Genomic DNA, 14,020 nt, shown 5'->3' with positions numbered 1-14,020 from the left:
GAGGAATTGGGACGGGCGAAATATGAAAAGGGATCTAGGATGAAAATAGTTTATTTAGACAAATTAGACAATGGTTTTTTTGATAAATTTATATGAGGATACGATGAGCGACTGGTGAAAATTAAAAATATTGAAAAGAAATGTTTTTTTTACTGATCTTTTATTTAAATTGTCGGTAGGTTTTAATAATTTTGTCGAGTTGATAAAAAGTAATTGACGTGAGGTCAGTTTGTTATTTTTTAATTTTATTTGATTTATTACAGAAACTGCTGAGTGAATAAGTAATTTTTAATAATGTTATTTTTCGCACGTGGATGGAGATTCGGCGGACGTTGCTGCCGTGACATTGTCGAGTTTAATAATTTTCGAATAAAATTGAACATTAACCTCAACGATCGTAGAATATTGGGGTGCAATAATTTTTGTACAAAACTAGATATATCTGTGACGGATAAAAATGTTAAAAAATATATTAAATCAATCACTAAAGCTTATAAATATAAATCTAAAGATGATGAACTGTTGACGTCGATTGTCAGTACCAGAGAGGTCGTTACTATGTTGGATAATAGGCTACACATTGAAGAAAATATCAAGAGCCTTGAAGAACTTGGTAATATATATTTTTAATAGTATATTTGATAAATAATTAATTTAATTGTTAATTTGCAGGACAGAATGATGAAGAAATGAAAAAACTAGGGCAAGAAGAGTACGCAGATTATCAAGAAACTTTGAATCGACTAGACGAAGAATTAATTGAAGCGATAGCTGATCATGTTGGCAGAGATAATTGTCGTGACATAATATTCGAAATAACAGCTGGTGTAGGTGGTCAAGAAGCGATGCTATTTGCTGCTGATTTATTGAATATGTATCAAGGATACTTTGAATATCTCGGTTTCACTCAACAGCAATTGGACATCGACAAAGAAACAGGAATCGGTGGTATGAGACACGCAAGTATTTTAGTATCCGGTGATGGTGCTTATGAACTCTTGAGACACGAAGGTGGTGTCCATCGAGTCCAAAGAATCCCGGCGACCGAAAGAGCTGGCAGGATGCATACATCAACAGTCACGGTGGCTGTGTTACCGCAACCGACAGAACTAGAAGTTAATTTAATGGACAAAGATTTAAAAATAGAAACCAAGCGTTCAAGTGGTGCCGGTGGTCAGAGTGTCAATAAAACCGAGTCTGCTGTGAGAATCGTTCATTTACCCACGGGTATCGCTGTCGAAGCACAGTCTCAGCGTACGCAAATACAAAATAAACAAATAGCATTACTTAAATTACGTACGAAAATTTATGACATGCAACTGAATGAGCAAAAATCAACTAGCGATGCAATGCGTAGAAAACAACGTGGTATGAGCCAGAGAAATGAAAAAATACGTACGTACAACTTTAGTCAGGATCGTATTACGGATCATCGAATAAGTAACGGAACAATGCACAATTTAAAAGGTTTCATGGAAGGCGGCGAAGGTTTGGAAAGTCTACAAAAAATTTTGCAGAGAAATTTTCAATTAAAACTCCTACAAGAAGCTATTGACAAGTGTAAATAGTTGACTATTATTTTAGCTGTACATAAGGTAAATTTTTATTAAATAAACAATAGATTATAATTTAAAATTAATGCTTTATTATTATTATATTAATAATATTTAAAATTTAATTAAATTACTTTTAAAATTAATTTACAACCAGATCAAATTATTTATTTTTAAAAACATACAATAAGATTATCGTTTAACCGCGTGCCGCATATAATTTTAAATAGAAGGCACACAATCTTACATACCGTCTTAAATATTATGATACATTAATTTACAAAATTAATATTATTTAATATTTATTTATAATAATTATTGAGTGGTAGTTATCTCAAATTGATTAATTTACAAAGCGAGATTATCAACGTAATTATGTAATTTATTTTTAAAGTCATATTATTATAAAATCCTATCTATTGATTTGAGAATGCAGTATCCGATGAACTCGTGATGAGATTTTAAATTAAGTGACATATGTATACATTAATTAATTAATTAATTAAGAAACTTACGGAATTTTATTTGAATTCTGTACAATCGTTTTTTTTTAATTAATTGAATATCCATTAAATGGTCCATTTAAATTTTTAGTGTTGATAAAGATTCGTTTCATCATCGTTATTAATATTTTTTTTATAAGTACACCAAAGTACTTTGATTAACAAAACCACCGGGTTTACATCCGACAGAATTTAAATTTGTTGATTATCATTTAATACTATTATTCTTATTATTATTACTATTATTATTAATAATAATATACTCTCGTAAGAAAATTAACAATTAAATTCACAAAATTACTTCTTTTTTTTTTACATAATACGTGCAACAATTTTTTAATTTTATACTATAGAATACTTATAATTTACGCTGTACATCATAAAATTATTTAAACCGTGACGTTAATTTTTTTTTTAATTTTTCTCTGTTTTTTTTTATTTAAAAAGCATTCGGACCTAAATTTAGCGGCTATTTTTCGCGATCGACGCAATAAATACAAGTTCAATAAAATGTAATTTTATCATATCAAAAATTACTAATTTGACATCGGCTCTGAACCGTTTATGGAGAATTATAAATTTAATTTTTTATTTATGTATACTTATACTATATTATAATAATAAATAAAAATGTTTAATTACGTATTAGTCTTGTGATGGTAAATACCGAAATAATGAGTATTAAAAGAAGACCCGCGTTGGGTCCTATCGTCGATGCGAGACCACACCGATCTTTTATCTCACTTTCCCGCGGATGATTTCTGATGCAAGACGACGGCCTCCGTCGCTTGAGATTTGTAAAACCTTTTTGGCAAACCAGTGTGGTGTTGAAGTAAATAATTTCAGCAGGTTCCACATCGATGTACGGCTCTGCTGTATTTGGACAATTTAAATCAACAACTATTAATAACATATTACTAAAATCAACAGGTTGGACGACGTACGGCCGACTGCATTCTTTACTTGTATCTAAATCAACGTCATATACTTTTGTTGAACTATTTTTTAATAAATAGAGGTAAACTTCTTGGTCACAAGACTGTGGTTTAGTTCTATTTATAATCACACGGTCGTACGCTTTCTCCCCTTTTTCTTCAGAGGTCCGGTCGTCATTATCTTCGTAATCATTGTGACCGTCTTCTTCATTTTCATAATCGAATGTATGTCCATATGCGTAATCAGATTGCCAGAATCCTACTTTAGCCCATGTCCATACTAATTGAGCTAAAAGCCAGCTAGCGGCTTTCTGTATATTCTTAAATGGCTAAAAAATATTTATATTATTACTCCTGTTATTCAACTGACAAATATAAATAATTATTATTACTAATTAAGTAAAATAAATGCTCACCGTAAAAATTAAACTACCGGAATTAGGATGGTGAATATTTTTAAAACAGACCCCTTGGTAATCGAATATTCTAATTTTACTAAAAATACCTTCGTCGACTAAACTATTCATCACAGGACCTCTGACTTGACCGAAAAATTTACCAGCGTCTGATTCTTGTTTCGCAGCGATAATGTATCCGTTATTATCAATCAGGTAACAAGCTAGACTGCTGTCATTACAATTACGAGGGCAATTGATTGCTTTATCGCAGGTAGACGTTATATTGTGGAACAGTTTTCGAAGAGCTGTATGCTGAAATTGAAACCCAACTACTGCTGCCGGTGCCTTAGCATTTCCTTCACCTAGTAAAGAATTAGTATATTAAATACCGAGGGAGGAAAGTAGGACAGTTCAACCTGCGTGTTTGATTACCTACCTGAACCAAAGTCGATTTTTCACCAGATCTGCACCTGAAAGTTTAAATTTTTGTCTCTGTTTGTGGGAAGAATAGCGCATGTGCTAATTTTTATCATTTCCCAAGGAGCACACTTGCCTTTGTGATATCTATAAGATATCAGTTTTTAGGCTATTTTTTGACATATCGATAAGGCGCCAATATTTTATTTATTTAACGCCAAATTTTATTTATATAATTATAAAATCTCAAAAAAAAAAAAATAATAACACTCTACATAAAGATAATATTATTGATTATTCGTATTGCAAAAGTAACTTCTTGGTACTGGCTGAGAATGAGGCAATTGTATTGCCAAAAAAAGTCGATGTCCGAACAATTTCGATTAACTAGTCTTGCTATTCTGTTAAGTGAACCATGAACGTAATTTTTATTCGATTTGACAGTGTAGAGTAGTCGAGATATCCTGAGACCAGGTCTAACAAACCCAAACATTTCAAGTGTTTCCGGTGAGTCTATTAGACTGTTGAGAACTTTGTATACAACTGACAAATCCGCGACTTCCCTTCGCCTTTGCAGGCTACTTATTTTAAATTTGGAACTAATATCATTGACACTAACTGGTGGTCCATTAATTTTTGTCCGGTGAGACAGAAATTTAATGAACTTATGTTGTGTCCTTTCGATCGTGTTGATGCGAATATGTTGACAAAACGATCAGAAATTTATGTCATCAAAAAAATGTCTACTTAAAAGACTTAACACCAGTGACGACAAAAAGTAAATTACAAATAGTGGTAAAATAAGTCATCTAAATGACTTTTTAATTGAAATAAGGCAGGAAAAACAACACAACTCTTCTTTTGCATGTCGTATTTATACCAAAAAAGGTGACTTTGGGTAAAAAAAAAATTTGTCTTATCTTTTTAAAAGATATCTTTAAGACACCTTAAAGTTGTCTCTGTGCTACTTGGGTTGTTTTCTCATAAAAGAGAACGACTTTCTTTCCTCTAAACAGGACAGGAATTCAAACTTTTGGTGCAGATATGGTGAAGAAATAATAGTTGCGATAATTACCTATAAAAATAGCTCGACTAGCAGTAACGAGTGTTGTATTATCAGCTCCTTCTTCATCAAGTGGGACTGAGAATACAAAGCTATCTGGTTGAACGTAATACTGCTCAACAGCACGTTTATACCAAATTTCATCAATAGCCCGTGGATATAATCTACTAAAATGATCTTCCGCTGGTATTGATTCTTGTAAATCATCTAACGGAAAATCTTGCCACCTTGTCAACCCACTGTGTGTTGCCATAAATGCAAGTGTAAACCCAAAACGTTGTTGAAATTGTTTCCTACAAAAAATATAATGTCAGTTTATATTCAAATAAATATTATTTTCCGTCAATTATTAATATTAACAACTGTCATTTTTTTTCATCAACGTAATAAATAATAAGTTGTCGTGTACTGTGAAATGAGTTTTCTTAAATTAACTAAATTACAATACATCATTTAGTTGATCCATATATTAATTACACAAGAGGCATTAGCTTCACTTATTAGTCATATAGCCGTATTATATTTATCGATCCCTGGTTACTGAGCCTGTAAAAACACTTGAAACCTATCTGTGGTAGACCCTCTTTACGAAAAAATACTTTACGGAGAACATAGAATGGGTTAGGTCGGTGTTAAATAATATACTTCAGATAATTGAAGATTATTCGATTAGGAAGTGGTGGAAGTAAAATTATGATAGTGGATAAAAGAAATTTTTAAGGAATTATGAGTATTTGGACAAAGATGTATACACTGTAAAAAAAATTGGGAGTAAATTCGAATTCATTCTGTCACTCGGAGTTCTGGAGTTTGAGATAAAATCACTTCACATACTGAGTAAATAAGGAGTCTGTTTTTCAGCGGAGTGATCTGGATTTTATTTAAATCCGAATTCATTCCTCCACTCAGAGTTCCGGAGTTGAAAAAAAAATCACTCCGCATACGGAGTAACTACGGAGTATTTTTTTTTCAACGGAGTGACTTCGGAGTGATCTGGATTTTATTTCAATCCGCATTTACTCCGAACCGAAGTTTCAATATTGAAATAAACTCCCCTTCGGAGTAAATTTCACTCCGAGCGAATTAAATAAATAAACACATCTGCTCCGCATTCACTAAGGATTTGATCCGCTTCCACTCCGCAAATTTTTTACAGCGTAATTATAATAAGGATAAATAATTATTTAACAATGATCAATGATAAAGATAAATTATTACTAAAAAACATAAGGTGCGATGTGAAGGCGTTACCTGGGCAGGAGGTTCATCAGCCTAGCTAAAGGTCTGCATGGCGTTAAAGTTGTAAATATTAGTAAAGTGCAATCTAGTGTATTAATGGCTATTCGTTATTTTAAAATAAAAAGTGTGTTACTCATAATAATATTTTATTCAAATATTATTCAACATAGCCACGTCATTATCAAATAATAAATTTAATGACGAGTGTTTGATGGGACTCCGAACTGTCCTTTACTCATTATTTCCACAATAAGTATATTTTCTTTTTTTTATCACTATTTTTTAATTAATAATAATTATTATTATCATTATTATAATATAATCTAGTCGCTCTTTAAAAAAAAATTTAATACACAAACGCGGGTGCTTGCAAATAATTATCATAATTCTTACCCTTTTTCTTCGCGAGTCTGGTTGATGTTTGCAAACCATTCGGTTACCTTAGCATCGTGAACCAGACTTTGTAAAAGTACTCTGTCACAGTAGTATGAATTTTTATCTGAAGTATTTGGATTCGCTAATAAAATAAAGTTATATATAATTAATTAATTAGTTAATTGATTGATTGATTGATTGATTGATCAAGTAATCGTATGATGAGATATTTAAAAATTAAAAGCCTTACAATGTGATCCTGAACTAGCCGAACCAGAGACAGAATATTCCGGTGGTTGAGACGGCAGCTTTCTGTCGCTCCAAAACCAACCCGGCTGACGGGTCCGTGTCAAAAAATGCACAAGTAATTGTTCAGATGAATTATATTTATCTTTATGTGCATCTTCATAATGATATCTATAATAAATATGATTAAAATATTTAGTAATCTGTTAATTAATAAAAAATGAATTAAACTTTATAAACTCACTTGCAATAAATCCAATCTGGATGTACCCGCCAGTTGCTGTCAGCAAAATAATCTGTCGCATTTTGTCCTGAAAGTAGATTTATTATTTAATCACATTGTTATTCTATGTTATTACTCTACTTTATAATAAATAACTGAAGCTAAAGTAATTAAATTAATACCATTAACGTGAGCGCGATGTATTTCCTCAGTGGCATGAACACGATAACTGCCGTGACCGTGTTCTGGCAAAGAAACCACTAGTGTAAAGGGCGTATTATCAATAGCAGTGTAATCATATTTTCTTTTTACTCTACCAACTCGTTTCTAAAAATAACAAAACGTCATTTAACCATCATATCATCTTTCTCTCATATTTATTACTATATCTATACTGGTTATCAAGTAGCAATAATCAATAAAATATTAATGATATTCAAATTACCATATCGTCATAGTGATACTTGGTATGGAGTACTACACTACCATTTAACTGATCGATAACTTCGTCTCGGAACTTAAACATCAATCAATTTATTTATTTATTAATTAAAAGTTTCTCAGTTTTTTTCTTGTCAGTTGATAAATAAAATGAAAATACTTACGGTTAATATTCCCTCATCAAATTCACGTGGACCTTTACCCGAGTCCATTAACTCAACTTCGGCCATATCGACAGCATTGTATGATGGTTTCAGTATACCTTGAAACTTTAATTAGAATTTTCTCATTAATATATTTATATATAATTATTTTTTTCATGATACCAGCTTCGAAACTTAAAGTTTCAGTGTCTACAGTCAATCGAAAGAAGATAATTTCTGTCTAATGCCGCGAATGAGTATCAGCAAACGCGAAAGTTGTGAATGTCTAGTCAGCGGGCAGAAACAAACTTGTTTCGTCCCTTAGGAACAAACAAATAATCTTTCTGCCCGCTGACTGAAGGCTTTCGCAATTTAAACTCTGATACTTGTAATTTATTTAATAGTAATTCCAAACCATTAATTTTATTTACGTAGATGACAGTTCTCACTGTGATTAAGTTTTATAAGAATTAATGTCAATAATAAATAGTATTTATACACAGAGAGAATTTTTCGATAAAATTTACCCTGCAATTTAAAGTAAACCTGGGTCGAAAACGAAATAAATACGGAAAGAATAAAAACAGATTCGTTTTGTTTTATTTTTTATTCTTTTTTATTTAAAAATGACTCGAAATTGGGTGTTTTTACCCCATAATTGAATACTATCTAGAAAAAGACGAGTAATTATTCATGCAGGCCCAGTTTTACTCATAATTAACGAGTAAAATTTATTAGATAATTTTCCCCGTGTAGTTTCTGCTTAATTATAGATTGCAATTGACAATTTACGCTTACACTAATAGTCGGTCTTAAATTAACTTGTTTTTGACTGGCTGCTGACACTGAAACTTTAAGTTCCAATGCTGGTAATCATGAAAAATCTCGTGTGTAACTCAGGGTGAAAGACGATTTCAGGCTACGGGTGATGTATTCCAACTTCACTCTGGTGTGAAATCGTTTTGTTTCATCCCTTGTCACACAATATACTATTTTTTAACCCGTATTATTTAATTTGTTTGTAATAAAAAAATAAAATAATCATTACCACTGGCCTGAGATCAGGATGAATGAGAACGTAACCATTGTTAGTTACGATAAAAGCAAATCCATTAACGCCCAACTAAAATTAAAAATAAATAATTAAAATTTGAAAATACATAAAATAAAAGACCCAATTACTGTCACACAGAAATTTATTGGACATTATAATTTATTTATTCTATTGAATATAAATAATAGATAAATTTTTTTAACTTTTTATTATTTGATGTTTCTATCAATTGAATCGATCGTTTTTACTTTTAATGAACAAAATTTTATAATAAATATACTGCATTTTAGATGATTACTCAAGTGTACCAATTACTGGCATGCTATATAATCTCAAAGGAATTTCCAGTTTCGGAGACGTAATGAAATTTAATTTTTTTCTCGCAAAATCTTTTGTATTATAAACTAAAAGTTTGTGTTTCCTGGAATTCTACAGATTATATAAAAATTTTAATAACTTTCAAAGATTTTGAAGGAAATTTAAGTAAATAACAATAAAATAAAGTGTTCATAATTGGTACCTTGTCAAAGATGGTACTGTGACTAGTCGCCTGAGGATAAAATTACCCCCGCAAAATAACCTTGTAACAAAATAACCGCAGACGAAATAACCGTAATATTGAAAAAAAAAAAAGAAATATTTCAAAAAAGGCTCAGTAAGATTTTCATACCATAATTATTTTAAGTCAACAAATATAAATTTTTAATAGAAGTTTTTTTTTTTTTATTCAGTTCAAGATCGCGGATTATTAAATGTATTATTTTTCTAGTTATTATGGTTTTTTTTTTCTGCGGTCATTTTTTACGAAACCGTGAAATAATTGAGTCTTTTAATTAAATAAAATTAATGATACTGAATTTAGCCGACGTCTAATAATTTTTGGATTTTTTCAAAACGATAAATTATAAAACAAAAATTCCCGGATCAAAATTTCTAGCCTCATTAAACCCAAGTAAGTCTCAATCTAGCCTTACTGAGTAAAGAAAGCATTTTGAGCCTCAAATGATTCTCAAAGATCCTCAAGAAGCCTCGATGGGCCTCAAATGAACCTACTACTCGATTAGTATTATTTGAGGCTCCTTGATCACCATTTGAGGCGCTTTGAGCATTATTTGAGGCTCATTGATGATTTTTGAACATCATTTGAGGCTAGATTGAGGCTTACTTAGGTTCGATGAGGCTAGATATTGTGACCCGAGTTGCATCTCTAGTTTTTTTAATTTTCTACCCGTGCATTTTTTTTTCTTAATAACTGTGTTAAAAAAAAAATCCGAAAATTATCAATTATCTGTTGATTTCAGGATCATATAAAATCGTAAAATAAAAATTACCATATGTGGCATCATGAGTTTCTGTATTTCTTGTATCGGCACATCCGTCCCAGCGACTCCAAGTAAATCAGCAATTCTAGTCTGTAAATATAATAAATAATTAAATAAATAAAATTAATAGTTTAATTATAAATTACATGTTATATTAATATAAGCAAATCTACTTAATTAAATATCAATAAATAACTATTATTACGATAAATCTAAGACTGATTCTATTTAAAAATTAACTAAATATGATACGTTTAATATTAATTAATAATAAATACTAAAAATAACTTGATTTACTTAATTACGTAAATAATTAACTACTAATTATATCAACTTTTAAAGTCATTAGCACACGCTATCCTATTTATTAATATGTATATTAAGTATTTTAATTATTCTAATAATTCTAATTATCAATCAGTTATTAAAATCTTTTTTTTATTTACGAGTAATGTCATTTATTGGTTGCGTTATTTATTATTATATATATCTCTCAAAATCAATCATCTCTAGCTTTTTAATCAATTAAATAAATAAATATATATGTAACATATTTTACGAGGCTTTATCATATTCGCTCTTCATATCAATCCAATAGTATCCAGGCAGGACCTTCTACACCTTGACAATGGGTATCACTAGCTTTGTAATCCTAAACCTACCTAATTACAAAATAACTAATTTTAAAGTTTATTTAAATAAAAGTAAACAAAAAAAAAATTTAATAAAAAGATAGCAGAAAGACGAGCGTAGACCTATAAAATAATTAATGCAAGTAGCCGACGATCCACGATTCCTTTTATAAATATAAATTTTTTATGATAATAAAGTAAATTTAATTAATAATTTACTGTTACTGTAAATTACATCAGATATTTATTAAAAATTACGGGAATAATTATAATTTATTATGTACCTGAAGATCGGAACGTTTTTCGCGCCAGGAAAATTAAAAAAATTTATGTGATTCGACTGCTTAAGAGGCAGTTCCGGAAATTGGGACCTAAGATTTCCGGCTGACATACCAGCATTTATATACGAAACGTTTCGGAAATCTAGTCATCCAGTAGATATTTTTCTGTCCATTTTTTTGTTTTGTTGCGCGGAAAACGATCTGATCTTCAGGCACATAATTTATTTAAAATTACGGGAATAATTATAGGCTCGTCGGTTACACGTAATTTCTATAAAAATAATAAAATAAAAAATCCAAGATTCTCAAATTGACAGGGAACGTCTATGCATATTTAATAAAAATAAAAAAGTCATTTTTTTATTTTTTGCTGCCAACCTCTCTTGTCTGAGGGATCCAGTAGGCTTCCTTTATCAGCACTAGCTCGGTGATATTCTGTGGACAAATATCGACTTACATACAAACAAAATATTCTTCAAATTATCTTATCTATTTCCTCATTCTTATATCTTTAATTATTAATTATTAATTATAACTAATTATCAATTATGTGATTTTATTATAAATCCTTACAAAAATCATTCACGTTCATATTTATATTCATTCATTCGTCACTTGATACTCGACCCCTTAGTACTCTCGCATAATAATCATGATAATAAAATTAAAAAGTCTTACCGCGTTTTCCCGTCGATCGTACACAGGCATACTGACAGATGTCATTAATTGATACTCCTGTAAATCAGGATCATTATGACTGTGATGTTGTTTTTTAGGTTTATGAACAAATCGTCGATCCTTCTGATCTTTAGAGTTGAATAATTTTCTGTCTCTACGATAAGCCAGAAATAATTCTTTCTGTTTTTCGCATTCTATTTGCTCCCAAAGCCAGTCTGTCATTTTCGGATCTGTTATATCTGCATATACTGGTGTCCATATTGTTGGATGATCTGTTTTTCCTAGTACTAAAGGTCTTGCCATTACCGGTACATAATTCAATACCTAATAAACAATTAAATTTATTAAATAAATTACCGTTATCAAATCATAACAAAACAATAACAATTATTATATATTATACCTGTTCTCTGACTTCAGCATAAGTCGATAAATGTACATAGTAACCCCGATTAGCACATGCCATCCACTTAACTTCTCTGACATCAGTAACTTCTCTCCCTATTAGATAAGTGAAAACTCTAACAGGCATATCAGTTTTGTCTGGTTCATCAGTATTGTTCCAATTCCACTCTTGAAATATTTCCTTGAAATTATATGGTACTCCATCGGTGATAAGCATTATCGCTTGATTACATGCAGCACCTTCTTTATTCAAACGAAAACGCTCGAGTAATCTGAACGATTGGTTTAATACCAGTGAAAAATTAGCAATCCTATCAGTTTTAATAGTAGATATTGCCTCTTTTAATTCACGAACATTTGCCAAGTTTGCTTGTACAAGAGTATCATTAAAACAGGGAACTACCTCATGAGTTTCATTGGAAAACAATATTATGTTAACAAAATCATTGTTTCCAAGTGTATCCAGGATATTGTTTACGACATGTCGTGCTATTTCTTTACGCATTCCTGTCATGCTACCCGACACATCAACCAGAATTAATATATCTTTCGGACTTGTCGCAGCTTCAATATACCAACCACGTGTTCTACAATCAAACAGATCGACTGGCTTTGGATTCCACGTTGTTGCTGGATATTGTCGCATAAAACCCGTAGCACTACCAAAGTATTGCCACGACAATGATGGATCATGTTCATAATTATTTATAAACGTTTGATCTAATTCCTCAGACCACTTTATCGCCTTAATGACATCTGGTGCACGATCATAAACATTTGTCGGTACATGTACCGCTGATTTACTGACGTTCACTTCACCACCAAAGTGCCGACTGAAGTCAAACTCAATATTATTATTTTTTGCGTTTACATACTGAAATTCTTGACCAGGTATCTCGTCTTTTGATGACAGTGCTGATGTTTCTGCTATGTCCATTATCCTCTGAAAATTATAATTATATTTAATAATTATCAGTATATTTACTTAAATAAATTAACGTAGTATATAAAATATGTTTACTTTGATAGCTGATATTTTTGATTCCATCATTTCTTTGATATCTTTGGCAATCTCATGGACAAGAGCACTGCCATCATGTGCTTTAACGTCAGCCTGCTTGTAGCTTTCTTCGAATTTTTGAACATTCGTCACGTATTTTCCCAGCTGTGAAAGCTCGAAGCCAAGTTTGTGCGCCCATGTCTTTACTCTATTGTAAAAATAAAACGCAGTTTTTTTATTAATAAATTTTTTTTTCCCCTCCGGGCGGAAAACGTCAACTTTCGTTCCTCTGTCGAGGAGAAAAATAGTATATGGACCTTGGGCAGTAAATAAGAAAGCCTCAGTAAACATGTTTGTTGACCTCGGCTTCGGCCAACAATGACATGTGATCTGACATTTCTTACTTTACTGCCCTAGGTGTGTAATATACTATAAAAAATTAACATAATTAAATTTAAAACAACACAAAGTTGTGACAATTTTTAAAAATGAATTGTCAGTGTGATGTAAACTTTGATCTTCTTTACATTAAGGATTTCACTGATCACGTGTCATGTAATCCCTCATAATCTTCGGGTATCAGCTGAACCACAATGACAACAAATCTTACGACCACTCAATTATTTAAAATAATTTAAATTACAACGACGTCAGATGTGGACAATTACGTTCTTTTAACGCAGACGAAAAAGTGTACATCGTAACTTACGTGGCGAAAGAGACGACGTCGGTTTCTCCTGGAGTTGAAAATGTAATTAGAACAAATAAAATGGGCAGTAAGCATTCCTTCATCCCTCTGCTGATAACCACTTGAATTATTATTATTTTTTAGTCACTGATAATTTAGTTTATTACAATACTTATCACAATGACAAAAAACTAATAAAATAATAATAATAATAATAAATTGAATGATGAAAAAATAGCACTGGAATATATTAAATATGACTTGTTTTAACTTAACAGTGATATGACAGAATGAAGAGCACGGTGTGGTCTCTCCCCAACTCCATTATCGATCACGGGGTCGGTTTTCCCGAGCTTGCGCGCGTTACGATATGCACTGGGGGATGCCCAATGTATGTTATTTAAATTTTCTTTACTGAAGTGCA

The 14,020-nt window shown here is 31.0% G+C and overlaps 2 protein-coding genes across 6 annotated transcripts in view; one reads left to right on the top strand and one right to left on the bottom strand.

Annotated features, from left to right (window-relative positions):
• Window positions 1–14: 14 nt before the first annotated feature.
• Window positions 15–14,020, top strand: part of LOC130675544 (peptide chain release factor 1-like, mitochondrial) — a 28,656-nt gene continuing 14,650 nt past the window's right edge. The window contains exons 1-4 of one of the 2 annotated variants that reach the window (XM_057481300.1): window positions 15–175; window positions 264–613; window positions 673–1,595; window positions 9,892–9,998. In XM_057481300.1, the coding sequence (XP_057337283.1) occupies window positions 295–613; window positions 673–1,568 (1,215 nt within the window). In that variant the 5' untranslated portion in view covers window positions 15–175; window positions 264–294 and the 3' untranslated portion in view covers window positions 1,569–1,595; window positions 9,892–9,998. Of the gene's footprint in view, window positions 176–263; window positions 614–672; window positions 1,596–9,891; window positions 9,999–14,020 lie in introns of those variants that run through there. The other variant, XM_057481301.1, reaches the window with a different exon arrangement.
• LOC130675538 (voltage-dependent calcium channel subunit alpha-2/delta-3) lies at window positions 2,358–13,894 on the bottom strand. 4 transcript variants are annotated; one of them, XM_057481288.1, is made up of 17 exons: window positions 13,618–13,894; window positions 12,930–13,116; window positions 11,907–12,851; window positions 11,504–11,827; window positions 11,204–11,260; window positions 9,922–10,002; window positions 8,585–8,659; window positions 7,558–7,662; window positions 7,398–7,469; window positions 7,135–7,279; window positions 6,974–7,040; window positions 6,734–6,900; window positions 6,502–6,625; window positions 6,121–6,153; window positions 4,882–5,162; window positions 3,408–3,751; window positions 2,358–3,320 (listed from the first exon to the last, which is right to left on the bottom strand). In XM_057481288.1, exons 1-17 carry the CDS (start codon window positions 13,698–13,700, stop codon window positions 2,691–2,693), a joined length of 3,720 nt encoding a protein of 1,239 aa, XP_057337271.1. In that variant the 5' UTR covers window positions 13,701–13,894; the 3' UTR covers window positions 2,358–2,690. The 4 variants fall into 4 exon arrangements, with proteins under 4 accessions (XP_057337271.1, XP_057337272.1, XP_057337273.1 ...); XM_057481289.1 differs by lacking the exon at window positions 6,121–6,153 and having other exon boundaries at window positions 13,618–13,893; XM_057481290.1 differs by lacking the exon at window positions 11,204–11,260 and having other exon boundaries at window positions 13,618–13,893.

This window comes from Microplitis mediator, chromosome 10, assembly GCF_029852145.1.
Source record: "Microplitis mediator isolate UGA2020A chromosome 10, iyMicMedi2.1, whole genome shotgun sequence".
In the NCBI taxonomy this organism is placed as follows: domain Eukaryota; kingdom Metazoa; phylum Arthropoda; class Insecta; order Hymenoptera; family Braconidae; genus Microplitis; species Microplitis mediator.
Note: the sequence above shows the minus strand (reverse complement) of the source record. Positions and strands in the feature narration are given on the sequence as shown.

Coding starts and splice junctions, on each gene's coding strand:
- LOC130675538 (XM_057481288.1), bottom strand. CDS start 13,700: ATGAAGGAATGCTTACTGCCCATTTTATTTGTTCTAATTACATTTTCA. Junction 7,470..7,557: donor TTGATGAGGGAATATTAACC/GTAAGTATTTTC, acceptor TTGATGTTTAAG/TTCCGAGACGAAGTTATCGA. Junction 3,321..3,407: donor CCGGTAGTTTAATTTTTACG/GTGAGCATTTAT, acceptor AATATTTTTTAG/CCATTTAAGAATATACAGAA.